Raw genomic sequence first — 16,827 nt, 5'->3', positions numbered from 1 at the left:
CAGGTGGAGAATTAACTTAAAAAAAAAAATAAACTCTTCCTACTGGGGACTGGATAATGAAAACAGCATTGGTATTTGAACTATTTGGGCTGTTTTCAAATATTTTAGAACCGTCATGTGGGTACCGCCACCAGGCAGATGCCTTTGTCTCGCCGCGAACTGCAGCCCATGATGTAGCTCTGTGGCATCCGGAGTGTTTCCCAGCCACGTCCACGTCTCCCCCCAACACAGCCCGTGGGCGCCTCTCCTGGGCCTCCGCTGTGGCCTCCTTACCTCCCCCCAGCCCCTACCCCGATGAGCTGCACTTGACCAAAACCTGCCAGAGTCTCCAGTAGGGTGGGATTAGCTTTCAGGGTGCAGACGAAGCCCCTTCTCGGGGCCGCCGCTGTGGGGGTCCCACAGCCTGCCCTCCAGCCTCCTCTGCGCTTCTTCCCAAATCTTCTGCTTGTCTTTGCTGTGCGTCGTCATGTCTGTGAGGATCACCCTTCCCATCCTCTTCGTGTTCTTGCCCTTGCAGTTCACCTCAGGAACATTTCAGGCCCTCTGGGGAGAAGCCCCTGACCTCCTAACCAGGTCAGACCCGGGGCTTTGTTGGCGGTTCCCGTGGCCGCTCCATCGTACTTGTGTCAGTTGCAGTTTTGTATTTATTTGCAGACTTTGATTGATGTAGACTGACTCAACTGTAAGTTTCGGGCGGGCAGGAGCCCTTTCCGTTTTCACTCAAAGATTGATACCCCGGGCTGGGCGTCCAGCAAAGGGCCTGGTACCTAGTTGCAGCTTAATGAATACTTGCACGAAAGGCTTCTTCTCTGCTGGCTGCTGTGAGAGATGATGAAGATGAAGAGAGGCCCACTGTGCTTTCCCCGAGGTCACGACCCACAGCCGAGAGAAGAATGAGACGTGTAACACAAATACTGTCATGTAAGCTCGATTGCAAGTCGGGCTTAGAAATAGTTGTACTTTTAATTGCTTGAAAAATGCAGATAGGCTGGCCTTTGTCAATAAATCCATAGTGAGTGAATTATAATGTTAAATAGCACAACATTATCTGTGAAAGCCCTTTAGCATTCATAAAGTAATCCTAGCTCTAAAGGAAATAGAGTTGACCAAATTCAGTATTAAAAGTTGAAAAAAGAGAGTAAAATGCATCCGTATTTTTAAATGCCAGGACATTATACCTGTGACGCTGGTCTATGTGGAGGCGATGAGGAAATTTTTAGTACTGCCAAACATTTTTTGGAATTTATTTGAAAGCATTCCTGGTGTGAAGGTCGAGGATGTGCGTGGGGCGCCAGCTGGGGACCTCGTTTGCCTGCATTTTGTGAGACTGTTAGGTCAGCGCTCACGAAGGTGTTTCCTCCCCTCTTCCAGCTTTACTGACTCCTTCCCCAGCCCTGGGCCGTGGCATTAACCGTGCGCCGGTAGGAAGGCCGGCTGGCAGCGTTTTTTCTCAGAGTCACGTGACCCTTGTTTGAAGGCAGCTGCGTGAGGTTCGAGGCAGGCAGTGTCCCCTCGCTTCTGCCTCGGGACAGCTGGTTATTGTCAGATCCCAACAAATCTTCCTTGCTCCTTGCTCTCTGGGAGAGGAGGGAGGCTATGCAGGGGGCTTTTCATTGATCCAATGGGAATTACGCTGATCTGGTGTCTGGCCTTGGTTCTTATCAAGTGGATTGCCTCTAAGGTAGGCCATCTTTATTTTTAGGATTGTGACGTTAATCGTTAGTTTATATATGGGTAGGAATGAACTTGCTAGTCAAATTTCTTCTCCTTTTGCCTCAGTTTTATTTCTCTGATTAAAAGACACGTTTTACCTGTCAGCTGAGAAGCTTGAGATTACCGCATGTAATTTTTGTTCTCCTCCCACCTATTCCTCCTGAAGGGCTTATTATGGTATCATTCCTTGGTATCGAGGTAGCTTTCCTTAGGATCATTCCTTTAAAGAAGGTTTTACACTTAAAGAAGTTCAACTTTTAAGATTATGGAGTTAAACAGTTTAGACATTTGGTGTACGTATTTTAAACATTCTTTTCTGGAGATAGCAAATTTACTGTTGCTTATAAATTTAAAGTATAATTATTGAGGATTTCGAAACAATTAAAAACCTTAAAAACTAAATACCACTGTCTCTCATGTTCTCACTTAAGGTCTCCCTGCTGCTGAAATATATTCCTTATATATATTTCCTTATGTTGAAAAGAGTAAGATTATTATATATCTGTTGTTTTTAAATTTGGATTCCAAATATCGGGCTTAAGAAATGCTTGCTATAGTATTTCATCAGCTGAATCTAGCATTCCGTATTAAGTTGTCTTCATTATTCCCTATTAAAATTATGCTATGATTTTAAAAAAAAGAAGAGAAATGCTTGCTAGAATGCTAGCCTTTGCCATCCGAATGAGAGTCCAAAGTAGGAAATACCTAAGATTATACTATTTGAAATTATTTTTCTATACTTGTATAAAAATGATGGTCTTTCATCCACCAGGGAGCTTTTGTCTTCCTTTATTAAGAAATTGAAAAGTGTGAATAGTAACTTAAAATGTATAAGGCCGTCACTGTGTTTGCTAACAAGCAACACAAAAGCTTTTATATTTCTTCTTCAAGCGAGGTTTGAATCCCTGATAGTGTAATGTTTTTCACATTTAAGCATATTGTTTTAAGCATAATTGTCTTTTTCTTGAAGCAGTCCTGTTACGATTGAAGAAATCTCTTAAAGCAAAACAGTGCACTCAGATTTTTTAAATCTTGTGTTTTGTAAGTTAAGAATTTTGTTGCACTCACACCAATTTACTGATTGTTTTTAAAGGATTAGCTCGCCAAGTTACTGAATGAAGGTCACGTTAATATTAATAATGCATTAGTTGAATTGTGGATGTTTTCAGAGATTTTTTAACTTTTGTTATAACCAAGTTTTTAAACAAAAAGAATGCTAGTATTTTAAGAGTGCGATTTTTTTTTTTAATATATTGTTTGCATAGGGAAGAGAATTGGGAAGGATAGTGTTCCATGGATGGATTCGTACTTGGATAGGCACTCAGGTGCGAACGCTTTCCTAGCATATGTAAGATGAATACAGTCTGAAAAAACTCACTTTACTGCATCAGAGAAAACTGCTTTCAGAACTTTGGGCTTCATCTTTTGTAGTGTGTTACCATTTTTGTAACATTACCCAAAAATGTATTTAGCGCCGTTGTGATTAAGCCCTGTGACCTGTTTACTAATCCCCAAAACCCGGCGTATAAGACCTGCCTCACAGAGGTCTTGCGCGGGTAAGTGAGGTTCTGTACGAAAGAGCCTGGAGCATTTTCTGGCACAGAGTAGGAGCGCAGCAAGGAGTTAATGTATCATTACTTCACCATCTAAGGGAAATACACACGCCTTTGCACAATAGATCATTTTACTGGAAAACCCAAACAAGATAAAAACCATAGCGCTTAAGATATCTTTGCTCAGTTTTAAAACATGTCTGTCTTGGGAATTCCCTGGCGGTCCAGTGGTTAGGACTCGGAGCTACCACTGCCGAGGGCGCGGGTTTAATTCCTGGTTGGGGAACTGAGATCTCATAAGCCACGCCAAAACAAACAAACAAACAAAAAAAATGTCTGTCTTTAGAAGTTATGTATTAACTAATGTCAGGAACAATTTTTACGCCTTTTGTCATTTACTTTGTAAGTCATCTTTTGCGGAAGAGCGGCGGTTCACCCTGATGCAAGGCTGGGTGTCTTACCAGGGCGCCCAGAACTCCGGTCCGTGGGGTGGTGGATCTTTTGGAACCTTAGAGTTTAACTTGTTTATGCTGCGGCTGTCCTTTTCTGATTAGCTCGGCCTCACCCGTGTTTTCACTTACTCTAGTTTGCTTTACGAGCTGTTCCCAGGATGGCTAAATTAGAAGCGTCTCGAGTAGAAGCTTCTCAGTTGTTTCCATTCACTGGTGAGCTGAGCTGGGAATGTGGACGATCGATAGCTCCCGAGTCTTTAATGACTGACAGTGTGACTGGGGAATTTGATTACATTTGTTTTACTGTCTTTATTAAAAAGATTTTACTAGTATATGGCTTTAAAAGTGATAGCCTTTTACAAAGATCTAGGTTAAATCTGTGCTGCAGTCTTGGTGTATAAAGCACATATAATTATTTTTTAAAGTAACATTCTAACATGGAAATCAAATTTTTAATGTTACAATTTATAATTTATAGTGTATTTATCCAAAAAGAGTTACTTTAGATTATTTTACCTAGACTGTTTACAGTTTAATAATATTCATTTAAATCTTGGTCTGCGAGGCAATACATGAGTAAATTATCACTCAGAACGTATTCATTGGTGGGTCCACCTTTTTTTAAGATCCATTCTTAAAATTTTTCTCTGTTATCTCATTTGGATTTGTTTCATGAGAGTTGTGTCTTGCCGGTTAGGATAGCATTTAAGCTAAGTATTTGTGGACCAGGCTTACTTAAATTAGTAAGGAATTAAATGACTTGAATATTTTGCACATCCCTAAGTAATTTGTTAAATATATTAAAATTAAATTCTACCCTTTTTGCCAAGTTTTTGTAATGGTTAACTAATACAGACCCTAAGTTAGTGCCTCTATAAATAAGTCTAAAGTGATTACCTTAAAATAAATTTAGTGTCATAGTTATAATCTAGATTATGTTCATTACCCAGTTTTTTACTTGTACTATTTTAACAGCTGATGTTAGTCTTTCTCAACCCTTGAAGTGATAAATGAGACTTTACCTTTCTAATTAGTGGCTCTTTTAGTAAATACCCTCCCCTCATTAAAAAAAAAAAAAAAAAAAAAAAAGCCACCCTTCTCCTAAAGAGAACTTAGAGATAACAGGTTAAAATTTGTTTTAACAAGCTATTTACCCAATTTGATTGGATACTAGTGGGTTGATAGGTCCTGACCATGGCAAACTATTACATAATTATATCTGTGGTTTCATGAATATGATTTGGCCAGTAGAAATATTTATTTCCACATATGTGCTCTCCAGACTACTAGGTTTTCCTCTAATATGGTGGTATTAAGGGGAGTCTTGAAATCTAATAAGATAAATGTCTTGGGGTAGAGATGGGAACAGCAGGTGTGAGTCGTGCCTCTTAATACCAAGTGATTACAGTGGCCGTTTGCTCCAGAATAAGTAGTTTACCGTGAAACACTGCAGGAGGCTCAGGGTCTTCTGTTGGTGGAAGATACGACCTTTATTCATCATGATGCTGCCAGGAGTGTGTTCTGTATGATTTAGTCCCTTGGGTTCTGAGATCATCCATTTCTTCGTAGATTTCTTTGTGTAGTACATTCTTACTTTAAATTTTAGTTCGATGTGTTTTATGAATATATAATAACTACACATGCTACAAAATTCAAAAGCTATTCATTGAAAAGTCCTCCTTCCTACCCTTGTGTCTGTCCTTCAGCTTCCATGGAGGCAGCCAATGTTGAAAATTAGAATTTTATTTTTGCTGGTGACCTGTGTTCCTTTTCTGTTTCCTGAACTGTTAGTTTTTTTTGTTTGTTTGTTTAAGGATACATTAAGTCATAGCAGTTTAAGTAATGTTTTTCTCTTAAATGATAAGCACTGAGGAGATAATAACAATGATTTGGGGAGCTATTTTGCATACTTAATCCAAATGAGGGCTTTAAATACAGTAACTTTTCTTTATAATAACAGTAAAAAAAAATGATTTTTTTCCTTGAGATTTCTAGGTATATGTCGAAGAGTTGTAAATTTCATGCCAGGGGTTTGTGAGGAAAGAAGATCATTAATATGTAAAAATACTATCTCATTTCCTTAGTATGTATTTTGTTAATGAAGTCCAGCAGTTTTTCTTGTGTTTATTAGTTTATTATTTCTCTTTCTGTGAGTATTTATGTCCTACCTGGTTTTCTACACTATTATTCATCATTTTTGTAATTGATTTGTAAGACACTTCTTTTTTCTCCCTTCGTTTTTAGGTGTAGCAGGGAAAAATTAGCCCTTTGTCGTATCTGTTGAACTCATTTTTCTTCGTTTGGAGTTTGTCTTTTGCCTATGTTTATGCTATATTTTGCCATACATAATTTAACTTTTATGTGGCCAAATTGATTTGGTTTTCATGACTTCTGGATTTTCTAGAACAGTTAGAAAGGCCTTTCCTATTTAAGCTTTCTTTTTGAGTTGTTATTTAAATTTTAAAAAACTTTATTGAAGTATAGTTGATTTACAATGTTGTGTTAGTTTCAGGTGTACAGCAAAGTGATTCAGTTATACATATATATATTCTTTTTGAGATCCTTTTCCATTATAGGTTATTATAAGATATTGAATATAGTTCCCTGTGCTATACAGTAGGTCCTTGTTGTTATTTGAGATTTTTTTTAAATACAGTCATGTTTTCATGCTTTTTTTTTACATTAAAATTTCTGTTCCATGTGTAATTTATTTTGGAGTAGGAAGGTAATAATACAGCCTTTTTTTTTTTTGGCTGTGTCACACAGCTTGTGGGATCTTAGTTCCCCGACCGGGGATTGAACCCCAGCTCTCGGCAGTGAAAGTGCAGAGTCCTAACCACTGGACCGCCAGGGAATTTCCTCTCCACAGATTTTAGATCCTTTGTTTAGCATATACAAAATTTCTGTATACTCTTGGATTTGATTCTAGATTCTCTGTAGTGTCACACTGCTTTATAATAGCTCATGACGCTAGTCCTATTTATTACTGTTTTTTAAGAATTTGCTTGCCTGTTTATTCAGCTAATATTATTGATTACATTAGAATGTGCTGGACACTATTCTAAATGTTGGGATTTATTCTATATCTGGGGATACAGCATTGAACAAAGTCTCTCCCTCCACAGAGGTTAGATTCTGGTATGAGGTTTGGTTAATTTATCTTCTAGATGTTTAGTTTGTCTTTATATCAATTCTGTTGTTCATTAATTTGTTCATCAACTTAATCTGTAAATGATTATTCACTAATTTATTTACAATAAGTGCATTCAGTCATTTATTTACCAAATACTTATTTCGCATCTACTAAATAATAGTAGTTTTAAGGGCCAGGGATACCGTGGTGAATAAGTCAGACATGGTTCTTGCTTTTGTGGAGCTTTTGTTTTAGAACAAGCTCACAGGAGCAGGTCAGCTAGGTGTGCTGTACAGAGCTTGAACGTAAGGAGCTTTGGGGAGGGTGGCTGTCTGGTGACTTTAGGTTTGGTAGTCTGGGACTGCCTCGCTGAAGAGATGGCATTTCATCTGGAACCTGAGAGGTGAGAAGGGAGCGGTGATGCAGCGATCCTGGACAGAGCGGCCGGTACCAAGCCTGTGCGTTTGGCGTGGTCGGGGAAGGCCAGGGCGGCCAGGGTGGCCGGCTCTTCGTGGTAGAAAGAGGGACGGCAGGACAAGAGGACTGAGGGGTAGGCAGTTCATGGAGAGGAGTTGGGTGTTTGGAGCTTATTCCAAGCGTAGTGGGGGCCGTTGGAGGACTTCTGAGCAGTTGCTGGAATGTTCACTCTTGCTTCTGTGTGAATGGACTGGGGGCCAAGAGATGCAGCAGGAAAACCAGTCAGCGGGGCAGAACATCGCAGGTGAGAGATGCTGTCGCCTGAGACAGAACGAAGAAGTGGAGACGGAGGAAGGGAGATGAGTGTGAGGGTGGAGTTGGCAGAACTTGCTGAGGGTGTTTTCAGGTCTTACAGAGGTGGGTTTTTTTTGTTTTTATTTGTTTTGGGGGTTTTTTTTGGTAATTATATTTAAAATATTTGCAAGACTCATTATTTTTTATAATGGCTTTATTGAGGTATAGTTCATGTACCATACAATTCACCCATTTAAAGTGGGTTGATTTTTTTAAATTCAGTGCTTTTTGGTGTATTCACAGAGTTGTGCAGTCATTGCCACAGTTAATTTGAGAACACTTTCATCACTGCAGGTAGAAACCCTGTGCCCACTGGCATTCACTCTCCATTTCCCACCAACTCTCCCAACTCTAGGCAACCAGCAGTCTACTTTCTGACTCTGTGGATCTGCCTGTTGGGGATATTTCATATAATTGGAAACACGCTTTGTGGTCCTTTGTGACTGGCTGCTTCCACTCAATATACTGTTCTCAGGGTTCAGACATGTTGTAAACATGTATCAGGACTTCAGTCCTTTTTATGTCTGAACAACAACACTAGATATTGAATACTGAATAATATTGTACAGCTGTACCGCATTAGTTGGTAGACATTAGCATTGTTTCCAGTTGGGGGCCATTTTGAGTAATGTTGCAGGATACTTTTGATACCTGTTTATTCTTAAGCTCAAAATGTATTTTTAAATCTGTTCTCTTTCAGTGACACCCCATTTTTTGTTTTACTCAAATGTCTTTGAGTGCACTAATTACCTTTTTTTAATTCTCTTATTTCTTGTAGCTTCTGGGCCATTTGGTTTTTCATTTTGTTCCATGTATTTCTAGCTAAAGAGTTTCTTCAAATGTCTGCTGATTCTTGTTTGCGTATTCATTCATGTTTAAATGAAGGGGATAGTGAAGTCGTTGAACTGTGTCTCTCCATCAATTCCGTCTACCTCTGCAGAAGCTCTCTCTTCAAGTGGGCTTGAATGACGTCCTCTGACATTAAATTTCCACCTACTGTGTTCCTCACTCTGTATCCACTTCCCCAGTAATGCTTAATCGTATCGTATTGTAATTATTTGTCTTCCTCGCAACTAGAGATTTCAAGAGCAAATGCCGTATTTAATTTCATTTTGTATATCCCAACTTCTCTTGCACAGTGCGTCACAAAAAATAATACATACGTGTTTGTTGAATTGAATTGTATATCACATTTTAAATTGTCATGCATTAAAATGTGTGGGTTTTTTTTTTTTCTAGAGGCGTGGAGCTATCTCCTATGACAGCTCGGATCAGACTGCATTGTACATTCGTATGCTAGGTAAGAATGATTTATTTTGCACCAATATCAGTTAATTTTGTTACCTGCTGTTATTCAAGATCGAGCTATCTTTCATTAGGTAGCTTTTCATCACTGTTTGCAGCAGAAATGACCTATTACTTTGAAGTTGAGTCTAGAAGCCAAAATTAATATGATGTGAATAAAGAGGGGCATCTTAGAGTTTGGGGAATTGAGAAATCTCTGGCTTAGTAACCGGGACTCTGTGATTAGTATACAGTTTTAAGTTGCATCCTGATTATTCTTCATAAAAAGAGTCTTAGATTGGTACAGTTGCTGAATACTAAACGGTAACATGACCAAAGACGAGACCGTGAATTACCTGATCACGTAGTCCTGTCACTGGATGTGTTTGTTCTCAGCTGGCTGCTGAGAAGGCCATTTGTCTTCTCCTGGTCTCAGTTCTTAAGTCTTTAATGTATCACTCAAGTCCAGAGGGTAAAATGAATTTGATGTGTGTATATATACATGTATAATCGATACACACACACACACATACATGTGTGTAGCTTCTCTCTTTGCCAGATTTTTCTCTTCATCTGTGCACTCCTTGATCCCTTGTACTTTAATGCATGCTATTAAAAACATGAAGATTCCAGTGGGCGCCTTTACGCATCTTTTCTTACTGTCTTTTCTTCATGACTGCTCTCCTGTACTCAGAATCCCTTGCTCGATTTCTATGCTATTTAGTCACCCTTATTCTTCACCTGCTTCTGGGGCGGTGACTTGGCTTGGGGTGTTTCTGCTTGTTCGCGCCTCTCTCACTAACTCCTTTTCTTAGCCTTGAGCCTGTGTGTTCCCCAGTGTCCAGTTTTTGCTCTTCTTCCCTTTTTCCCTCTTTAATTTACCTTGTGTATCTTACCTGCCTAGTTCCGTTCTACTCTAGCGCGTATTTTCCCCCAGAAATGTTGAGCCTTTTCTTCTTTACTGTCTCCGTCTCTCTCTGTAGCCGTGTCAGGATTCTGCTCTCCTTAAAACAGAGATTCAGACTCCTGTCTTCTTCACTCTGCAGAACGTCTCCACGTGGTTATGGGTACCTCACATTTAACATATGTGTTAAAAGATGTGTGTTCCCCAGGTCTGTGGTTTTGCATTCTTTCATCATCTCAGAAAGTGGAACTCCATTCTTCCCGGTTGTCAGGTCGGGAACCTTGGCGTCATCCTTGGCTCTTATTTCTTAACTTCCTCTGCGTTTACTTCCTCACCAAACCCTCTTGGCCGATGCCTTCAGAGTGGTATCCAGAATTTCACCACCTCAGTGCCGTTACCATCCCTAACTGAACCACAGTTACCCGGCTTTTTATCGGCAGCTGTCGTCACACAGTTGTACGTTAGATCTCCAGAACTTCCCTTGCATAACTGAAACTTTGTACCCCCTTGACCAGCATCTCCCCATCTCCCCCTCCCCGCAGGCCGTAGCAGCTGTTGCCTCGCTGAATGCACTCACTCCTTAAGTGTCTCCCTACGGCTACCTGTGCATCTCTACTTGATTCTAGTCTATGCAGCCAGAGTGAACCTTTTCAGACCTAAGTTAAGTCCATCTCACCCCTCTGTTGCGAATCTTCCGATAGTTTTCTACCTTGGAGTAACAGCCCGTTGGAGGTCCGGTGTGACGTGGCCCTATTTCTCTGACCACACCGCCTTCCAGTTCCCCTCGTTCACCTCACTCCAGCCGCGCGGGCCTCTCTGCTTGACCTTGAACGTGACAAGCGTGCCCCTGTCTCAGGGTGTTCATACCTGCTCTCCCTACGGCTGGACCCGTCTCCACCCAGGCAGCCGTGCGGCTCCCTCCTTCACTGCCTTCGGGTCTCTGCGCAGATGCCTCCTGTTCACTGAGGTCTCTGAGCACAGGCATGACCACGTCTCCCCGACTCCTCCCTCCCTCTTCTTTCCTCGCGTTAGTTTTCTACATGCCGCTTAATTATCATCTGCCATAGAATGAAATTTTTTATTTGTTTTATTATCTGTGTCACTCCGTGGAAGGGTGAGCTTCATGAAGACAGGGACTTTATGTATGTTGCTCACTGCTGCGTTACCTGACGTGTAGTGAGTGCTCAGTAAACATCTGATAGAGAGTGAAGGCATCTCCACGTGAGAGAAGTGATTAATCGTTGTGGGATGGACCCATGGTGGATGGCAGGCACCTTGAAACAGAGAATAAGCAGGAAAGCCTTCCAGGCAAGCGGAGTTGCGAGGGCACAGGAATAGGGACTGGAGACTTAAAGGTTTATAAACTCAGACGCTATGGAAGTGTAGTGGGAAAGGTGCTGCCTTTGGAGCCTGCAGAGCTAGCTTTAAACCCTGGCCCACCTTTTTACACTAGCTTTGTGGCATGTGCATGCTCTTAAACGTCTAAAAGTCTCAGTTTCTGCATCTGAAAATGGGGGTTAAGATTCCTATCTCTCAGAGTTGGTGAGAGAATTAAGTGAAATAATGTCTACAAGGCACAAAAAGAGTACCTGGCAGAAGATTGCAGTGGTTATGTGGCTGTATGGAGAAGTAGATCCAAGTCATATGAATACAGAAAGAAACAGTGCTGAGCTTATAAACAACAAAGTTTAAGACCCAACTAAAGACCTTGACTATACCCACTGTCAATGAGAAAAAAGAAGATTGATCAAATTAAACATTTCAGGCAAAATCTTTAACATTTTCATTTTCTGTTCATTTAAAAAATTATTAGCTACTTGAGAATAGGTAATATATATATATATTTTTAAACATCTTTATTGGAGTATAATTGTTTTACAATAGTGTGTTAGTTTTTCCTTTACAACAAAGTGAATCAGTTATACATATACATATGTTCCCATATCTCTTCCCTCTTGCATCACCCTCTCTCCCACCCTCCCTATCCCACCCCTCTAGGTGGTCACAAAGCACAGAGGTGATCTCCCTGTGCTATGTGGCAGCTTCCCACTAGCTATCTAATTTACATTTGGTAATGTATATATGTCCCACCCCTCTCTCACTTCATCACAGCTTACCCTCCCCCCCCCATATCCTCAAGTCCATGCTCTAGTAAGTCTGTGTTTTATTCCTGTCCTACCACTAATCTCTTCATGACATTTTTTTCCCTTAGAGTCCATATATATGTGTTAGCATACGGTATTTGTTTTTTTCCTTCTGACTTACTTCACTCTGTAGAGAATAGGTAATATATTTTCTATTTCTTTATATCCCTTATAGTATAGTGTTAGGCACAGAGTAGACACTTAATAAATATTTGCTTCTCATTGTGGCTTTTTTAAAGTTTTGTGCTGAGGATTTTTTTTAACTCCACGTGAGTAATAAGATATGAGGTTGGATTATCATATACATGAATCATCTTTCAGAAGGTGACTCTAAAATAGAGATTATCATTATTATAGGGGTAGGTTAAAAAAAAAACCCTCATCTAGCCTTATAACTCAGTGCCAAAAATTTGTAAACCCTTTCAAATAAATCAGCTGTTAACTACTTATTCCATTTATATCATTGGTAGCCTGAGTTATGGGTTTGATCCCACATAGACCTTTATTGCATGTGGGAGCTTCCTCCTGAACAGCAGCCTTCTAAACTTATGTTTTATTCCTGATTCTGTCCAGGAGATGTACGCGTAAGGAGTCGAGCAGGATTTGAATCAGAAAGAAGAGGTTCTCATCCATATATTGATTTTCGTATTTTTCACGGTGAGTGTTAGCAGACACAGTATTTCTCTCAGACTTCCAGTAAAAGGTCTTCGTAAAATTATGTAATTTTAATTTCAGATCTTCATAAAATTATGTAATTTTCCAAGGGAAAACGAATACAAGGAAAAACATACTATGTTTAAAATGTTTTTAAAATACTGGGTCATGATAAATGACTCTATTTCTAAATAATGTTTGTAAATGTTTTGAGGCAAGTAGAATTGGAAAGTATCAAAATATGAAAGCTGATATGGTTTTTCTTCTTTCTAATTTAAATGTGAAATTACTTTGGTACTTTTTTTCTTTTTAAAAGCTATATTTTCAAGAAGTTGCTTTATTCTAAATGTTTTGTCTTCACTACTCTAGATAAAATGTTTTTGTGCAGGTGACATTATATAAAGGTACCTCATAGTTAACAAGGTATATATCCCTTGGATTTATTTAAAAATACACATACCCCTGAAAGATGTTTGGTAGAATGCGTATTTTGAAAACAAACATTGTTTGGTTCCAGTGCATAATGGGAGGGAAAACGGGAAAAAAACAGGGCTTCTAAAACCCTTAAATATTAACCATATTAAATCTGGTTTTGGAGGAGTTCCTCTTTTGGTAATGTTGGATAAATTATTTGGATTAACACTACAATTTTAAATATTAGAAAAACTGGACACAATGGAAAAGACATGTATTTGAGTGTATCAGCGTGCTGTTGAGCCAGGCATTTCAGGCTACTTTTCCCCTTAGTGGCATCTGCTGATGCCGGGAAAAGTGGGTGAGAAGCTGAGCAGAGCTTTTGTTGGACACTTGAGGCTAGAAAAACAAAAACAGGTGTTCGTAGCTCACCAAGGTTGGGGAATTGTCCTGGTAAACTCTCTATGCTTCAGTTAGAGACCCGAAGTGCTTTATATTAGAAATAAATCCCAGCTTTAAACTCTCTCAAATAATGATTAGATTAAGGTGATCTGTGATTTTAGTGCCTCTAAGCCACCTGCTTAGAAGTAAGTGTTAATCCTCTTTGGAGGAAGGAGACTCTTTTGGACTTGGTTTGCTAATATTTTATTGAGAACTTCTGCATTTATATGCATGAGAGAGAATGGTCTGTAGTTTTCTTTTTTTATAATGTCTGATTAGAGTGAGTTAGGAAGTGTTACCTGTGCTTCTAGCCTCTGAAAGAGATTTTAGAGGATTGGTATAATTTCTTCCTTAAAGAATTCACCAGTGAACCCCTCTAGGCCTGAGGTTTTCTGTTTTGGAAGGTTGCTGATTGTTGATTCAATTTCTTTAATAGATATAGGCCTTTTCAGATCGGTACCTTCTTCTTGTGTGAGTTCTGGCAGACATTTACTGTGGTATTAACCTGGTCAAGCTCCTGGAGGTGAATCTCACAAAATTCTGCCCCTCCCCTCCCCCCCCCATGACTGGATTTACCTGGAGTTTTTAACTCTCAGAGAAGCTTCCAGAAGTTCGTCAGTTAGAGTTCAGGTTTCGCTGCCCCGGCACCAGTTCCCAAGGAGGTTTCCGTTTGTGAGTCCCTGCCAGTAAGTTGTCTCTCTTCGCCTGTCCCTCCAATCTTGGGGCAGTGAGTTGCCCTGTTTTCCTCCCTTCTTCGGTGGATCCTAAGAACAGTTGATTTTTCAGTCTGTTCAGCTCTTTTTATGTGTTGTTAGGACAGAATGGCAACTTCTAAGCTCCTTATATGCAGATCCAGGAACCAGAAGTCCTATTACGTTATTTTTAAATGAAATGATAAATAAGTATTTTGAATTTTTGTTTAACTCTCTATTATGGAAAATATCCATAGATATAACACACACAAACTAAAGCTCTCTGGGGCAGTAAATAAATTTTAAGAGGGTAGAAGAGTTCTGGGGTCGGCATGTCGGAGAAAGCTGCACAAGAGTCGCCTCTCTAGAAGCATGAGCCCCAGAGATTTTACAGGCAGATTTCGCAGACCCTTCAAGAGACTGAGCGTTAGTTTCACAGCACTTTAAATTCCTTCAGATTACGAAAAAAGGAGTCACTCAGAGTTTTTTTTTTTTTTTTTTTTTTTTTTTTTTTTTCGGTACGCGGGCCTCTCACTGTTGTGGCCTCTCCCGTTGCGGAGCACAGGCTCCGGACGCGCAGGCTCAGCGGCCATGGCTCACGGGCTTAGTTGCTCCGCGGCATGTGGGATCTTCCCGGACCAGGGCACGAACCCGTGTCTCCTGCATCGGCAGGCGGACTCTCAACCACTGCGCCACCAGGGAAGCCCCAGAGTTATTTTTATAGAGCACATATAACTCTCAAGGGGCAAATGTAATACTCTGAGTGTAAATGTCTATAAAAAAAATCTTTGGAAAAAAATATTAGCAAAAAGAATACCAACAGCCTAAAAGAATAATACTCCAGGCTTAGTGGGTTCGTCTGGGGAAGGACGCGCGAGTGATTCAATATGTAGTTTTTTTCTGTAGCAACACATTAGACCTTCGTAACATGGGTTGCCTCCAGGAGGGAAACTGGGCGGCTTGAGGACGTGAGAGAGAAGGAAGCTGTTTGTTGTACACCCTTTTGAATTTTGATTCATGTGAACATATTACTCACTGAAAAGTTTAAATAAAATTGTTTGTAAATATTGTAATATACCAAGATTGGCTCTGAGTAAGGATATCAGTAAAATGGTTAAGTCTCAATATTGACCTAAAGAAAAGCACAGTTGCATTGGGAGTCTCTAGGTTACTACCCCTCGTCTTCTACTGCATTTGGTGAAAGAGGCGATTGGAAAATTACAATTGTTATGAGATGCTGGAAGTCTTCAATAGGAGACATAATGGGACATTTCTGTGGGAGAGGGAAGTTGGAAATGACCAAATTGTTGGAGGTACTCTCTCCTGGAATTCAAATAGGATGTTTATCTTCTAAATCGTTATGAAACCAGGAGCAAATGATGTAAAATCTTAAGGACAAAATGAGAAAAGTACGACCAAAGGTATCAACGATGGCAGTAAAGGTAAACGGATAAAATATTCCTTCGGAGAGATAAAGATGCTCAGATTGGGGGAAAAATGAAACCTAGTGGCAAGAAATGGTTGAAAGCAGTGTGCAGCTGCCCCGGGCTTGGGGGTCTCCACTTGCATCCTGACCTCCCCACGCGGAGACTCTGTGGGTCTGGTGTCTCAGGACAGCAGAGGCCACTCGGTTTCTGGGTATGCAGATTCTCTTCACGACCCCATCGTGACAGATGTTCTCAGACTCTAGGCTGTAGCTGGAAATTGTCACTGTGGAACTGACCCTCTAGTTATTATAAAACAAGAGTATCTCTCCAAGCCAAAATGATAACGTAATTTGGAGGGGTTTTTTAAATAGAGAAAAATGAGTCATCCTTTCCTACTCGTGTCGTAGGTTCTGTTTATCACACAGCTCAGAATTCTGAAAAGAAAAAAATTTTCATCGAGTGTATTTTGTGAAATGTGATCTAATCAGGGGGTGAGCGCATGGCGGTGCGCGGCTGAAGCCTCCCAGAGAGCCTGCCGCCTTCAGGCCGCGTCCCGGGAACCCGGCCAGGCTGCGGGGCGGGCGTGATCCCGCGAGGGTCGGAGCAGTCAGGCTTCGGTAATGTGCCCCCTCCTTTGCATACAATTAGAAATAAGGTTTTCTTTTTCACAGTGACAGAAGTATTTGCATGCTGAAGTTAAGACAGTTTCTAGAATGTTTTGAATACAAAATTCTGGATAGGTGTATTAAATTCATTGAAGCTAGAATTTTCTCTGTGTACAGCTCCTCACTCACCCCACGGTTTCTCTGCATCTCTTTGGTTTTACCTTAAACTCACTGTTAAGTTTCCCTGTTGTAAAATTCTTGTCTCTCTCAGTTCTTTCATTGCTTACATCCAGTCTGCATTCAGTCCCATGTATTTAGTAACCGAAGATAGCTGTCATTCTCCTCTCCTTTCTGTCCTCCTTATCTCCTATCCTGCTTGATTCAGACCTCTGTCACCACTGTCTGGGGTTATTCTGGTGGTCTCTTAACCGTTGTCCTTACTTTTAGGATTCTGTCTTGTAATCTGTCCTCCCAGGGCAGGGTCTTTTTAAAGAGAGAGAAAGCTTAAAATACAGGAGAAAATGCATATCGACAGGTTAGAAACATGTATTATACTATTCGTACATTATAACTACTACTTGTCTGTAATTGTGTATTTCTTCTATGTGTTCTATTTGTGAGGTGCTGCTGATGTGTGTTT

At 40.3% G+C, this 16,827-nt stretch overlaps 1 protein-coding gene across 5 annotated transcripts in view; it reads left to right on the top strand.

Moving 5' to 3' along the window:
• The window catches only part of PDE7A (phosphodiesterase 7A), a 111,393-nt gene that overhangs the window by 55,666 nt on the left and 38,900 nt on the right, over positions 1-16,827 (top strand). For 3 of the 5 annotated variants that reach the window (XM_067017938.1, XM_067017939.1, XM_059042626.2), the window contains 2 exons: positions 8,862-8,922; positions 12,528-12,611. In XM_067017938.1, coding sequence (XP_066874039.1) covers positions 8,862-8,922; positions 12,528-12,611 — 145 coding nt within the window. Of the gene's footprint in view, positions 1-1,452; positions 1,682-8,861; positions 8,923-12,527; positions 12,612-16,827 lie in introns of those variants that run through there. The other 2 variants (XM_059042627.2, XM_067017940.1) reach the window with 2 other exon arrangements.

This window comes from Kogia breviceps, chromosome 17, assembly GCF_026419965.1.
Source record: "Kogia breviceps isolate mKogBre1 chromosome 17, mKogBre1 haplotype 1, whole genome shotgun sequence".
In the NCBI taxonomy this organism is placed as follows: domain Eukaryota; kingdom Metazoa; phylum Chordata; class Mammalia; order Artiodactyla; family Physeteridae; genus Kogia; species Kogia breviceps.
Note: the sequence above shows the minus strand (reverse complement) of the source record. Positions and strands in the feature narration are given on the sequence as shown.